The sequence below is a fragment of the Lepus europaeus genome, chromosome 7, assembly GCF_033115175.1.
Source record: "Lepus europaeus isolate LE1 chromosome 7, mLepTim1.pri, whole genome shotgun sequence".
In the NCBI taxonomy this organism is placed as follows: Eukaryota; Metazoa; Chordata; class Mammalia; order Lagomorpha; family Leporidae; genus Lepus; species Lepus europaeus.
In genome coordinates, this window is record NC_084833.1 from 12,293,999 (window position 1) to 12,307,551 (window position 13,553).

Genomic DNA, 13,553 nt, shown 5'->3' on the forward strand with positions numbered 1-13,553 from the left:
CCCCAAGTGTGGTGTTTTCGGCTACATTTATAACAATAGCTTACAACATCTAAACGTCACATGTTACTGAACCCGTGGCTTCCACGATGCATGAACAAAATCAATTGCTCAAAAATACCGACGTCTGGCCAGTGAAGCGTGTGCACACAATGTGTGCTCTCGATGCTAAAAGCAACACTGGCCTTCAGGTATGGAAGAGGCCGAACGCCAAGGCCTGGAGGCTCTATTTTCTCCTGCAGCGAGGTCAGCAACTCCTGGGGCAGAACTAGTGGAGGCCGACAAGGCCTAGAATCGAGAGAGCAGGGGTGTGGGGCGCGGACCGCGGGTCCAGGATGCGGCCAGGGGAGCTTCCCCTCCCCAGAAAGCCAGGCCTGCGGCCCGGGACACACGAGGCCCCCGATGGGAGATTCAGGCAGGGGTTGACGGCCGAGGGCCGCTCCGTCAGCCCAGGCTTTTCCTAACAAGCCACTATCTGACGCCTGAAGTCAGAAGGAAACCCGACCGCCCACTCGCACATAAACCAAAACAAAAACACCCCCAACACTTGAGAGACTTTCACCTCCCACCAACTTCCCAGAAGCTAGAAGCAGGCGGGCACGCCCCCAAGCCCTCTTCTAGAATCCTGTTGGTTGTCCCGGCCTGCTCCTCTCTCTGGGGGCCCCTTTCATTGGCTAGCACTGCCAAGCTCCACCTTTCACAGACAATTCCTGGAGCCAATCGTCTCCGCTCATCGCGCGACCTCTCCGTTGATATGTGAGTGGCATTCATGCTAACCAGTAAGAAATGAAAGTGAGGTTTTGAGGACTAGACACCTCCCTTTCTCCCTCAACTCGTTCAGTAAATGGTAGAAAAGATTGAGCAGCTGATGCCAACACCAATCCGTAAGGGCGGAAGAGGATGAGGAGAAGAGTGATGGGAGGTGGTGACGTGGCAATGACAGGAGCATAAACTGAAAAGAGTGGCAGAAACACTAGCCAATGGGCGATCAGATTGGTCAGGCACTCCGCATCCTCCCTTCCTCCCAGAGCGCTAGGGACTTCAGAAAAGGACCAATTAGCTTGTGCACTCGCCTGATTGGCCTTCATCTGAACCAATCAACGGAGAGTCTGGCGGACGCGTCCCACCCCGGGCTCTCACTGGGCGGTGTAGAATGACAAGCCCGAGAGAAATGCCAATGTCCAAGAGGTCTTCTTCAAGTGACACTCGGCAGCACCAATCGACGACCTCCTTCCAGGCTGCCGAGCCCTCCTCCTCACGGCGGGGCTGGCGAGGCGGGGACGCTGCGCGGCGGCGGCTGATGCGCTAGCCGTGTTGGGCGCTCCGGCTGGCAGCGGCGGCGGCTCTCGTAGGCGGTTCCGGTCCTGTATCTCCGGGCGGCGGCGGCTCATGGCGGCGACGGAGCTGAGAGGAGTGGTGGGGCCGGGCCCGGCAGCCATTGCAGCTCCCGGCGGCGGCGGCGGCGCGGGTCCCCCGGTGGTGGGAGGCGGCGGCCGCGGAGACGCGGGGCCGGGCTCCGGGGCCGCGTCAGGGACGGTGGCCGCGGCGGCTGCGGGCGGCCCGGGGCCCGGGGCCGGGGGAGTGGCGGCGGCGGGCCCGGCCCCTACGCCGCCGGCGGGGGGCTCCGGCAGCTCGGGCACTGGGGGCTCGGGCTCGGCTCGCGAAGGCTGGCTCTTCAAGTGGACCAATTACATCAAAGGCTACCAGCGGCGGTGGTTCGTGCTGAGCAACGGGCTGCTGAGCTACTACAGGTAACTGCTTCCGGGGCGCCGTCGCTCACCTTGCCTCCCCCACCGCAGCCCACGGCCCCGGCGCCGTCACCCTGGAAGGTCGCCCCGGGCTCCGCGTCGTCTGCGCGAGTGGACAGCCGGCGACCGGAGCCCGCCGTGACCACAGTGAAAGACCCCAGACGTGCAGCCCCCGGCCCTCCGTTGCTCACCCTCGATGCCACATCCTCCTGCTCGTCCCCAGGCCTCCCGGGTGTGTGGAGAGCGTTTGTTCTTCCCTTTATTGCCACCACCACATGGGTGCAGCTGCTAACCGTGCAAGCCAGGCACCGCTGGGGATGCTCACAGGCACTGCTGTCCAGGAACTCGGCTCCAAGTCTTGGCTGCCCATGCCCAGCCGCTTAAAACTCAAGGTTATTCGCAGCCCTTGGTGTGCCCACCCTGGCCCCCTCCACGTTCAGGCACAAGGACACCACGCGTAGAGTGGCTCCAACACCCCTGTAATTCCTTATCTCGCCGAGCCTTGTGCGTGCTTGTGCCTTCTGCACACCCCGAAATGGAGATCTGCACTCCAGGGATGCAGATCCTCCTCCCATGGGAATGATTTCAGTGCCGTATCCCACATGGCTGTCAGCTTTTCGGTTGGTTAGGATTACGTTTTATTCAAGGGAGAATCCGTGTCTTTGGTAGAATTACTTCTGTTCGACAGTGTTTATTTCAGAAATGCTCAGTATTCACCGTGTGACCGCAGCATACATGCTTCTTTGGGTTTTTGTGTTGCTGTAGGTAAGAGGCGTAAAGAGAGATGATGGGACAGGACATACACATTTTCTGGGGTTGAACAGCGTGGCTGGATGTCATGCAAACAGTATTTTGTAGGCTGCCAACAGCCACCTGGGAGTTAAGAGGTGTTCTCATCTTCCTGATGAGGAAACCGGCACTTCCATGGGCAACTTTCCCAACGTCTTGGAGGAGTCAGGGTCTGAAACGACTTCTGTTCACACCAACATAAAACCAGGTTCCTGTTCTATGAACCCGTCAGGTACAAAGATGTTTGTATATCTGTAGCAAGTAAGTTTACAGGTCACAGTTACTATGTATATTTTAGAAAAGTATAAAAGTCTCCCTTAAGGACTTTGCTTAACATAATGGCATTTCTAATTGAAATCTTTTTTGGGGGATCCAAAACACTGATGTTGAAGAGCAGCTCACTCTGTATTTCTTTTTCCTTTGCCAGTAGTCATTCTGCTTCCAGGCAAGAGAGGGTAAACAAATCTCTATTTCACTGTATTGGCTTTCAGAAAATTTTGAGGAGAAAGTTAAGGTGGGAATTGAAAGGTGTTGATAAGAACACAATTTTTATCTGTCCTTGAATGCTGTGTAAAGTGCCTTAGCTTATGTTAACTGCTTAAGCAATGTTGATTGTGAGTAGTTGTGTCATTTGCATCATTGTACTCATAATTTGTTTTAATTATAGCCCTTTCTAATCATTCAGATTGTCAGTTTAAGGTTCTATAATAAATCCAAAATTTTAGTTTACTGCAGTTTATCCCCCTACTCAAGTACACGTTTTTCTATTATCATTGACCATCATTTTAATAATAATTGGTTGACTTACATTTTTACTTGCTTCATAAAGTCACTATTAATATTGATTCCCCATTTTAAAAAATTGTGTATCAGCTGATGGCTTTAATTTATTGCCTTTTCTCAGTGAAGTTCTTACGGGATCCACTTTGTAGGCTAGTTGATTCTTCGATGAGTTTGAGTCTTGATCAGTATTCATTGTGAACATTAATAACTTAGTGGTCTCTTGAACCACTCTTAATTTCTCTCTTAGAAGAGCTAATGGTACCCATCTGACTACAGATAAAACTTCTGAAGCATTCCAAGCCACGGATTAGGAAATATGCCACAGTACTGTCTTTGCCAACCAAGATGGTTCCACTCGCAAACCAACCAAGCAGCAGGATCCAGAGTTATCAAATCTAAGGATTACCCTCAAAATCACGTTGAAGTATTTCCTAACAACTTCATTGACAGCTTATTCTTCCCAGAAGTTCTTTTGGTCCCCATCTCCCTACTAGAAATATTTAGCCATGTGTCATCCCTCTTGATTTTCATGCCTCCAAAACCTACATTCTCTTATATGCTGTTTCCAATACTGGTTCTTTTTAGCTGAGATCATGTGCTTCCTAGACCCATCCTCTGCCTCTGATGAACCATCCTTATGTGCCTTTGGAAGCTGCTGCTTTCTTTTTACCTGTTTTATACTTTTTTACCTGCCCAGTTAGATAGATGTCCCTTTACTTCAACCCTTACAGAGTCCCAGCTCTCCCAACAACACCATGTCAGGCCATAGTATTAGTTTTCTTGGCTAGCTTCTAGAGATTAGGTTACTATTTGGGCTGGCCTTTTCAGGGAAGATCTTTCTAGCCAGAAAATGCCACCTAACACTGTAATGCCTGAAGAACTTACCTTGCATCCTGACAATCATGTATTTCCAGCTTCTGCACTAATCATTTATAACCACAGGTGTATCTTCTCAAGCCTCAGCTTGGGAAGTGTTAGGTCGAGTCTGCCTTACTCCCAGGGTTCCATGCTATTTTTTAAACTGCTGCAGACTTATGATTTGGAAAAGGTCTTTATTTCACAAAGATGATCCAGGCAGAAGAGATTGCTAGGCAGTGGTTTGTGAAAAGTGCCTGTAAGGAGGAATGTGATAGAAGGTCCAAGTGGCTTCCTTAGAGTAGAAAGCAAGAGTAAGCTGTCCTGTCAGCTGTAGGTCTATAATTCAGCCTGCATTATTCATAATGTAACTGAAGCTTGGGGGTGGGGAGGTAAGAATAGAAAAAACAGGGACTCATGTTACAGTGTGGCAGGTGCAGGGGATGGAAAATGGGCCAGTCCAGGGAGACCCCTGGCTATCACATACTGCTCATTTGTGCATTTGAGGGAAAACCAGTGTGATGGGGCAAAATCAACAACAGCAAATCTGACATCCTGAGCACAATAAACAAACCTCAAGTGCACAGAATTTTAGTGTGCAGTGATAGGGTATATGCCATTTCTGGCATGCACGGATTCTGGATGTGCCAGGTGTATTTGGACACTTGGCTCCACTGAAAGGGAAATGGCTCTGCTTTCTACTGTGGCAGTTGGCAAAGGACTTTGACCTCTTTATGTTCCAAGTTAGGCAGGGAAAACTGCAGTCTCAACATGCAGGTTCCTGGGCATAGCCAGCGAGTGGTGGAAAACTTAACAGTTTCCACTTTACATTCTGTTATGCTAGGAGCTTGTTTTTTTTTTGTTTTTTTTTTTTTTTTTCATATGAAGTGTCTAGCTTGTCACCATGCAGTGCTGTAAAGTTCAAAAGTTAGTCTATTAATAGAACTGTCAGTCAGTAGAGATTGAGAAAATTTTTACACCCAGTCTTCTGAGAGCAGATCTGCTGAATCTTTCCTAGCTATTAATAGGATGGCTTAGAAGCTCCCACCAATAGAGGTTGGTGGACCTTAGGAAAGAGCATATTCCAGAAAGAGTTAAACACCTGGTGATTCTTTCATGAATATTCTTTCTCTCCCCTCCCCCAGAAAGGGAATTATTCTTCATATCATTTGAGCCGTAGCCAATATTTAATACTCTCAATGTTCTACTGTACCTTTTTACACTTCTGCAATTTAACTCTAAGCATGGTGTTGCATTTCTCATTTGGGCTGAGTTATAGTGATGGGGATAGTTCAGTGTATCTAATGAAGCTATTCTTAAGGAATGAGAACCTTGTATGAAATTTTGTTGCATGAGATCAGAGAGCACTTGATCATTTTCTAAGTAAAAAGTAATTCTTGACTGCACAAGGGAACAAGGGAGCTCTTTGAGGTAATGGAAATGTTCTACCTTTCGATTGTGCTGTTGGTTAGACAATTGTGTATATTTGTCAAAACTCATTTAGTTGTATACTGAAAATTGCTGAATTAATTTTGCACGTAGTTATCTTTCAGTAAAGCTTATTTTTAACAAGTTAATAATGAAAGTAACAGCAGGGCAATAAAATCTGACCCAGAAAATACATAGGTTCTGAAAGGAAATTCCTGCTGGTTGTTTCTTGAATTTTAGGGAGCCATTTGAGGGAAATGTGACTAGAACTTGCTGAATCCTTAGAATGCCGTATTTTCCAAAAGACTAGTTATGAAAAGAAATGGAATATGCTGATGGATAAATCATCCATCACCTTTATGTGTAGCTTAACTTTGCTTTGCTATTACAGGTCAAAGGCAGAAATGAGACATACTTGCCGTGGTACCATCAACCTAGCCACAGCCAACATCACTGTTGAAGACTCCTGCAACTTCATCATTTCCAATGGGGGTGCCCAGACCTACCATCTGAAAGCTAGCTCAGAAGTAGAGCGGCAGCGCTGGGTGACAGCCCTGGAATTGGCCAAGGCCAAGGCTGTGAAGATGCTGGCAGAATCAGGTAAGCAACAAAGAACACCATACCTGGGGAGCTTTCTGTGTGCCCCTTTATGCACAAATCTTTTGTCCCGCACTGTGCTGTGTCATTTGATCATTGTCTGTCTCCTAGATGTCTCAAGCTTCTCCACATCATGCAGTATTTCTCCCGGAGTGGTGGTTCTCAACTGGGCCAGTTCTGTCCCCTGCCAGGGGAGCATTTGGCAAGTCTGGAGACATTTTTGGTTGTCACAAGCTGCTGGCTTCTGGAGAGTCCAGGCCAGGTTCTGCTGCTACATCCTACAGTACATACAACAGCTCTTCCCTCCTCCCCACCACATAATTATCTGGCCGAGGCTGAAAAACCACTGTCCTACTGGCATACAGTTGTGCTGATGCTTTTAATGACAATTGACTACCTTAAAATTTTGAAAAATAATCATTTTATTGCTAGATCAGCCTTAGGATTGTAATACCTCACAAATTGTATCTACCCATACCTTCTCCTGACATCTTCTTACTTAACTGTTTGTTGAAATTGTTAAGTTGAAACAGTAGTTAGCCAAAAACTCTAAATGATATTTTCTATGAAAAATTTCCATTTTGCAACATTTGCTACATTCAGAAGAACAGTCTACTTAGGTTTTGATTTTTCTCAAGGAAAACAGTAGGATTTCCCCCCTGAGGTAGTGAGCTTGTTCACTTAGGACTGACCTGCTGACTTTTGTTATCTATCTTATCCTGTGTCATTTCCTATACTGTATTTAATATCTATTAAGCAGTGGAAGGAAAATTGGTCCTCTTGTAAATTTTTGGTAACAGATTTTATTTCGACTCTGGCCTTGCTCCTTTGTCTGGCAGATAAGTCAACTTTATCTTTACTTCTTTTGTCTTGATTTTAGTGCTGTTGTTCCTTTGCTCCTGCAAAGGAAGTGACACTTCTAAAAAAGCACTTTGCAGTTACAAAATGTTAAGTATAAAACTGATAGAAGAAGGCATAACATAATGGTTCTCTACTTGATTTCTTTTTTTTTAATTTCTTTTTTTCTTTTTTTTTTTTGACAGGCAGAGTGGATAGTGAGAGAGAGAGAGACAGAGAGAAGGGTCTTCCTTTTTGCCGTTGGTTCACCCTCCAATGGCTGCCGCGGCCGGCGCATTGCGTGGATCCAAAGCCAGGAGCCAGGTGTTTCCTCCTGGTCTCCCATGCTGGTGCAGGGCCCAAGGACTTGGGCCATCCTCCACTGCCTTCCCGGGCCATAGCAGAGAGCTGGCCTGGGATAGAATCCGGTGCCCCAACTGGGACTAGAACCCGGTGTGCCGGCGCCGCAAGGTGGAGGATTAGCCTGTTAAGCCACGGTGCCGGCCTCTACTTGATTTCTTAATAGAGAGCTACTTAATATAAGGCCCTGCATTGCTTTCATGGTTGTTGTAGTGTCAAGTGAGTTCATCATGAAGTTCCTGAACTCTCTTTCAGAAAAAAATTTAATGAGCCTTTTATTGATGTGGACTTGGTCTACAAAGAGCTAGACTATGATTCTCAATTTACTTGATACAAAGACTATTGATCACCCAACAGATGACCATGGATTCGTGATAATCATTGGCATAGACTGGATTGGAACCCTCAAACTAGGGTTAAAAGGCTCAATAAAGCATCCCTAATTTCAAGATTCATTCAGCTTTTCCATCCCTTTCTCCAGGTCAGTGTTTCTCTGATTTCACTGTGCATCAGGAATACCTGGCAGCAGAAATGCAGATTCCAGGACCTTGCCTCACACTGGCTAGATTAGAAGTGTCTGGGAATGGGGCCAGAGACTTTACTCCCTTAAGAGGCACCCCAGGTGTTTTGATGCAAGCAGTCTGTGGACCAGTGTAAAGAAACCATCTGGTAATGTCAGGCCCTCAGTAAGTGAGATGGCACAGCACGAGCAGTATCAGTTTGCTTGTTGGCAGAGTTAATAGGTTGCTGATTCTTGGTCCTGATTCTAGACTCACATAACTAACCTTTCCATCCCTAAAGATGAATCAGGAGATGAAGAGTCTGTCTCACAAACTGACAAGACTGAGCTGCAGAATACCCTCCGGACACTCTCCAGCAAAGTAGAGGACCTGAGCACGTGCAATGACTTGATAGCCAAGCATGGCACAGCCCTGCAGCGTTCCCTCAGTGAGCTGGAGTCCCTGAAGTTGCCTGCTGAGAGCAACGAAAAGATCAAACAGGTCAACGAGCGAGCCACACTCTTCAGGATAACGTCCAACGCCATGATCAATGTGAGTGCAGATGGTATCTGTGTTGCTTTTTGATTCTTTCCCTCTTTGAAACATAGTTCTTCCCAAGTGCTAGAAAACGGTATCTGATAAAGCCCAGGACATTAGGTACTGCTTCACTGCCCAGGGACTTTAAGTTACATTGTTTGTTGCACTAAATAGAACAGGCTACACAGATGGAGTCACCTTCATGCTGTGCTCAGTTGGTCAGAAGCACATTGCTGCAGCCTAGGAGTGAGTTAGGCCAAAGTTCCAGAACTGCTTCTGCAACCAGCAGGCCATCTGATAGTGATAGTAATTCAGTCTCTTAACCTCTCTCTGGGTTGTGGTTTTACTCATCTATTTATTGTCAGTTATAATCTGTTGGAACTAAAAAATCTCCGTGGGTCTTTTCACCATGGTGAAAAAGTTTGAACTATAGTCCTGCTTTGCTAAAGTATTCTAACATGTAGGATGGAAATGGGGGCTGGCTCAAGTACTAGTGAGAATTGTAAAATACTGGTTAATCTTGTCTTTAGTCCTTGATTTCAGGTAATTCTGTTGATAAGACAAAATACTCAACTTTGGGCACCTTTCTTTTGAAAAGAAGGGACAACGATGTGACTTAGACTTACTTGTGATTTAGACTTTGGAGAGCTTTTGTTGGTTTGCCAAATATTTTAGCTGTGTGGGTACAAGGCACCAGGTAAACACTAAACACCACTGGTGTCACTGGTGCATTGTTAGGTATGAAATGAATACATGGCTTTAGTAGTGCAGTTTTTCCCATACTGGTAACTGATTCTCACCTGGCAGGTTGTTTTAGTTACCTTCCACATAAAAATGCTCAAAGACATTTCCTAAGTGAGAGGAATATAATGTAAGAAAGGGTTTATTCTGGATGGGATTTTGTTAGTTTGTTTTGTCTAATTAAATGGGATGAAATTACCTCACCAGAGTCAGATTTTCCTTTGTATAAAGAGTGATAGATCTGCTTAGAGCTAGTTTAGTTCACATGGCTTCCTGTGACCAAGGGAAAAACCTGTTTTTTCTCATATAATTCTTTTGTTACTTAATGGGAAGTTATGATAACCTTTATTTTTAATGCCATTTTCTGAAGTGTGAATACAGTTCTGATTCACAGTGGTAGAAAGACGACAAATTATTTTCTCCAACTTGGGGGCTGCAGGGAGATTCAGTATCTTCTAGGACCATTCAGCAAATCAGTCCTGATGCTTGTGAAGTCATTCCTGATGTTTGGCCCATGTTCTTTTTTCCAAACTGATGTCTTTTGTAGCAGCTGTGTGCTTGCTTGTTTTTCTGGTTCTTTTGCGATCAGGGAAACCTCTTAAATCATAAAAGTCAATCAACAGTAAATAGATATACTTTTAAAAATGTTTATGTATTTACTCATTTATACATGAGACAGAGTTCTCCCATCTGCTGGTTTTTTCTCTCCCAAGTATCTTCAGTAGCCAGGGGGCTAAAGCCAGGAGCCGGGAACTCAGTCCAGACCTCCTCTGTGGGTGGCAAGGATTCAAGCACTCCACCCGTCACCTGCGGCCTCTCAGAGTGCACATTACCAGGAAGCAGAGCCAGGACTGCAGCCTGTGATACTCTATGATACTGCTATGAGATGTGGGTGTCCTGAATGGTGGCTTAACTGGCAGGCCAGCTTGCTGTCCCAAGTATATCTTTTATTTTTATTTATTTTTTTTAAAAGATTTACTTATTCCTTTGAAAGAGTTACACAGAAAGAGAAGGAGAAGCAGAGAAGAGAGAGAGAGAGAGAGAGAGAGAGGTGTTCCATCTGCTGGTTCACTTCCCAATTGGCCGCAATGGCCGGAGCTATGCCAGTCTGAAGCCAGGAGCCAGGAGTTTCTTAGGTCTCCCACGTGGGTGCAGGGGCCCATGGACTTGGGCCATCTTCCACTGCTTTTCCAGACCATAGCAGAGAGCTGGATCGGAAGTGGAGCAGCTGGGACTCAAACCTGCGCCCATATGGATGTAGCAGTGCAAGTGGTGGCTTTACCTACTATGCCACAGCGCTGGCTCCCCAAGTATATCTTTTAAATAGTCCAGCCCAAGACACAACAGTCTTCTAAGATAAAAGGTTACCTTTTATCCATGTTGGGTGTGTATCCCAGGCTAGGACAGTTGTTTTCTACTCTGATGTGTAGAAAACATTTTGCTGAATAAAATACCCCTTCATAAAACTAAAACTTTAGTTGGATTTTTCTTTTGAAAATGTACTTATCTTTGTTCCTCGGGCGAATTCTTCCCCAAGTTCTAAGTGTGCAAGTCCTAAGTGTGCTTGTATTAATAAGAACATTCTGTTGCAAGTCAGAGTTAAGTTTTGTTTTCTTGTTCTGTTCTGCCTTGGTGTACTACTTGTGGCCTTTCCATAGCCGATTATTGCTTGAAATGCATTTTTATCTGTGTTGTTTCCCTCATACCTTTTAGGTGATGATATAGCAAGGCATGTAATAATGCATGTCAAAAATTATCATGTTAGTGCATTTCAGCTCTAAACAGGCAATTACGTCAAAGGAGGAATATGCCTCACTCAGTTCCTTGATTACTTAGGGTACCTGTATAGTTTTTCTTACTACCAAAGTGAATCTAACTAGGGAAGCAAATTTGACACCTGTATTCATTTGCTATCTATTGACCACCTGCTGTTTATAGGCACCGTGCTAATGGATATCCCTAAGGGTCGAGGTGTGTAGTCCCTTCCCTCAGAGATTACTATTTAGTGAGAAGACAAAGAAGGAAATGTATCATTATATCGTGCACAAAGTGCTGTGTAGAGGTGTGATGGAGCACATTGGAGGTGTTCAGCCCAGACTAGGAGGATTTGAGAAGGTAGCGCCACAGCTTCATTCAGAAAGAGAATGGAGAGTCTTCTGATGAAGAAAGGGAATGTGAGCTTGGGGCCGGGAATCAGCTCTCTATCACCTATCTGTATATCCTGGGGCCGCCTGCATCTTCTGTGACATCAGTTCCTTATCTGTAAGCAGTGATGATGTTAATAGACCATCACAGGATTGTTGAAAGTCTTTATTAGACAACTGTTGTGAAGTACTCAGCAAAATGTCTGACACAGAATTGTCTTCTGTTAAGTTTTAATTATGATCAATGTTGTTAATGAGGAATAAGGTAGTAGTGTAGCATATGTGGGTTCCTTCCTCACCTCCAAAGCCTGGGTACTGCTGGTAATTAAGTATTAGAGCAAGGAAATAGCTAGAGATGAAACTGGAGTTAACTGAGTGCTGGCATGCAGGTTATGCTAAGTGAGTAGAGGATTAGAAGAAGATGAGATCAACTTTGGTGTATTCATAATTATAATAGCTAACACTTTATTGGATGTTTTTTATTAGCCTGATATGGTTCTAAGTGCTTAATATGTAAAGCAACAAACCTTTGAGATAGTTACTATTGTTGTTTTCTGTTTACTTATTAAGAAAGATGTTCTTCTTTGTTTACCGTGTGATAGCAGGATGGAGTGTGATTTGAACCCAACAGTGCAACTCCAGAGTGTATACTCTGTACTGCCTCTGAGTGTGGAGGATAGAAAGATGCGTGCAGGTTCCAAAAATATTTACAAATAATCATTAGGACCTGATAATTGGAGGTAGAAAGGAAGCAAAACTAAGGAAAGGCTATCCCTTAGGTTTCTGATTTGGCCAGCTGAGAGGACCCTGGAGCTGTTCTTGGGGTGGGGAATATCAAAGGGAAAAGCAGAGTCGCTCAGGGAGTGTGGTGAGTACAGTTTGAACCCATTGATTTTGAAGTTACTTAAGTGGGCAATTGGATGTTCTAAATTGAAACTCAGTGAGTGCTGGGCAAGAATTACCAGTTTAGTAGCCATTAGCCTATACGCAGTAGTTGACATTTGGGGAGCCAATAATGTATTCACCTTTTAGTTCCTGTGAAACAGAACACAACTTTTAAGCTTACCTTGCCTCCTACTATGTACAAAGCAGCTAAGTTAAGAACTAGAGATCTGTGTGTGAATAAGATAAATTTTGTCTTTAAGTTGCTCATGATCCATCTGGAGTGGTAGAAAATCAGTCATGAAACTGCCATGCATGTGTAAGATAGACGTATGTGCAAAGAGTTAAGGCAAATGTCGAGAAGACATTAGCTCCTGAGGGGAGGTGTCACAAAGGAAGTAACATTTGCCATAGGTCTTAAAAAATGAGTAACAGCATTCTCGGCAAAGTGCGTATCATATACTGAAGTGAACAGGCCTGAAAGAAGTCTGTCTCTAAGAAATGGTGAACAATTTGTAGCAGCTGCTTGGAGAGGAGGATACAAGGCTAGTAGTTGCTATATAATGTGAAAGGCTCTTTTTATTCATAACCAGGAATTAGCATTTGGTCCTAATATTAACAGGGAGCTCATGGAGAGACTGGTCAGAAGTTTTTCTCTAGATCCTTTCTTTCATTCCTCAAGTAGGCTTCTGATTTTTAAGGTCAGTTATTGTTTTTAGTGACCAAAATAAGAAAATAAGCTCCCCCCTAATTGGTCTAGTTCAGAGCATTTTCTCTGTTTTCAGAGTCTGAATTTCTTAGCTTTAGGTCACTGAAGTTTATTAAAGAACTTATTGAAAATATTGGGCCGGCGCCGTGGCTTAATAGGCTAATCCTCCACCTTGTGGCGCCGGCACCCTGGGTTCTAGTCCCGGTTGGGGCGCCGGATTCTATCCCGGTTGCCCCTCTTCCAGGCCAGCTCTCTGCTATGGCCCGGGAAGGCAGTGGAGGATGGCCCAAGTCCTTGGGCCCTGCACCCGCTTTTTTCATCCTTTGTTCAGTTGGTAGAGCTCTTCTCTTGGTGCAGTTCACGTACCTACACTCACCTGGCATTTAGTCCTCATGACCAGGAAAATACAGATTACCAGACTTGCGTGTTTGGCATAACAGTTAAGCTGCCACTTGAAGTGCCTGAATTCCACATTAGAGTGCCTGGCAGGTGCCAGCTCTGCTCTTGTTTCCAAGTACCTGCTAATGCACACCTTGGGAAGCAAAGGTGATGCCTTAGGCAGTTGTGTCCATGCCACCCTCTTTGGAGACCTTGGATGGCATTTCTGGCTCCTGGCTGTGGCCTGGCCTCGCCCAGCCCTAGCCAT

General features: G+C 45.3%; 1 protein-coding gene across 3 annotated transcripts in view; it reads left to right on the forward strand.

Moving 5' to 3' along the window:
* PATL1 (PAT1 homolog 1, processing body mRNA decay factor) overlaps positions 1–13,553 on the forward strand; it is a 107,070-nt gene that overhangs the window by 60,308 nt on the left and 33,209 nt on the right. For 2 of the 3 annotated variants that reach the window (XM_062196077.1, XM_062196078.1), the window contains 2 exons: positions 5,992–6,200; positions 8,196–8,446. In XM_062196077.1, the coding sequence (XP_062052061.1) occupies positions 5,992–6,200; positions 8,196–8,446 (460 nt within the window). Of the gene's footprint in view, positions 1–1,289; positions 1,749–5,991; positions 6,201–8,195; positions 8,447–13,553 lie in introns of those variants that run through there. The other variant, XM_062196079.1, reaches the window with a different exon arrangement.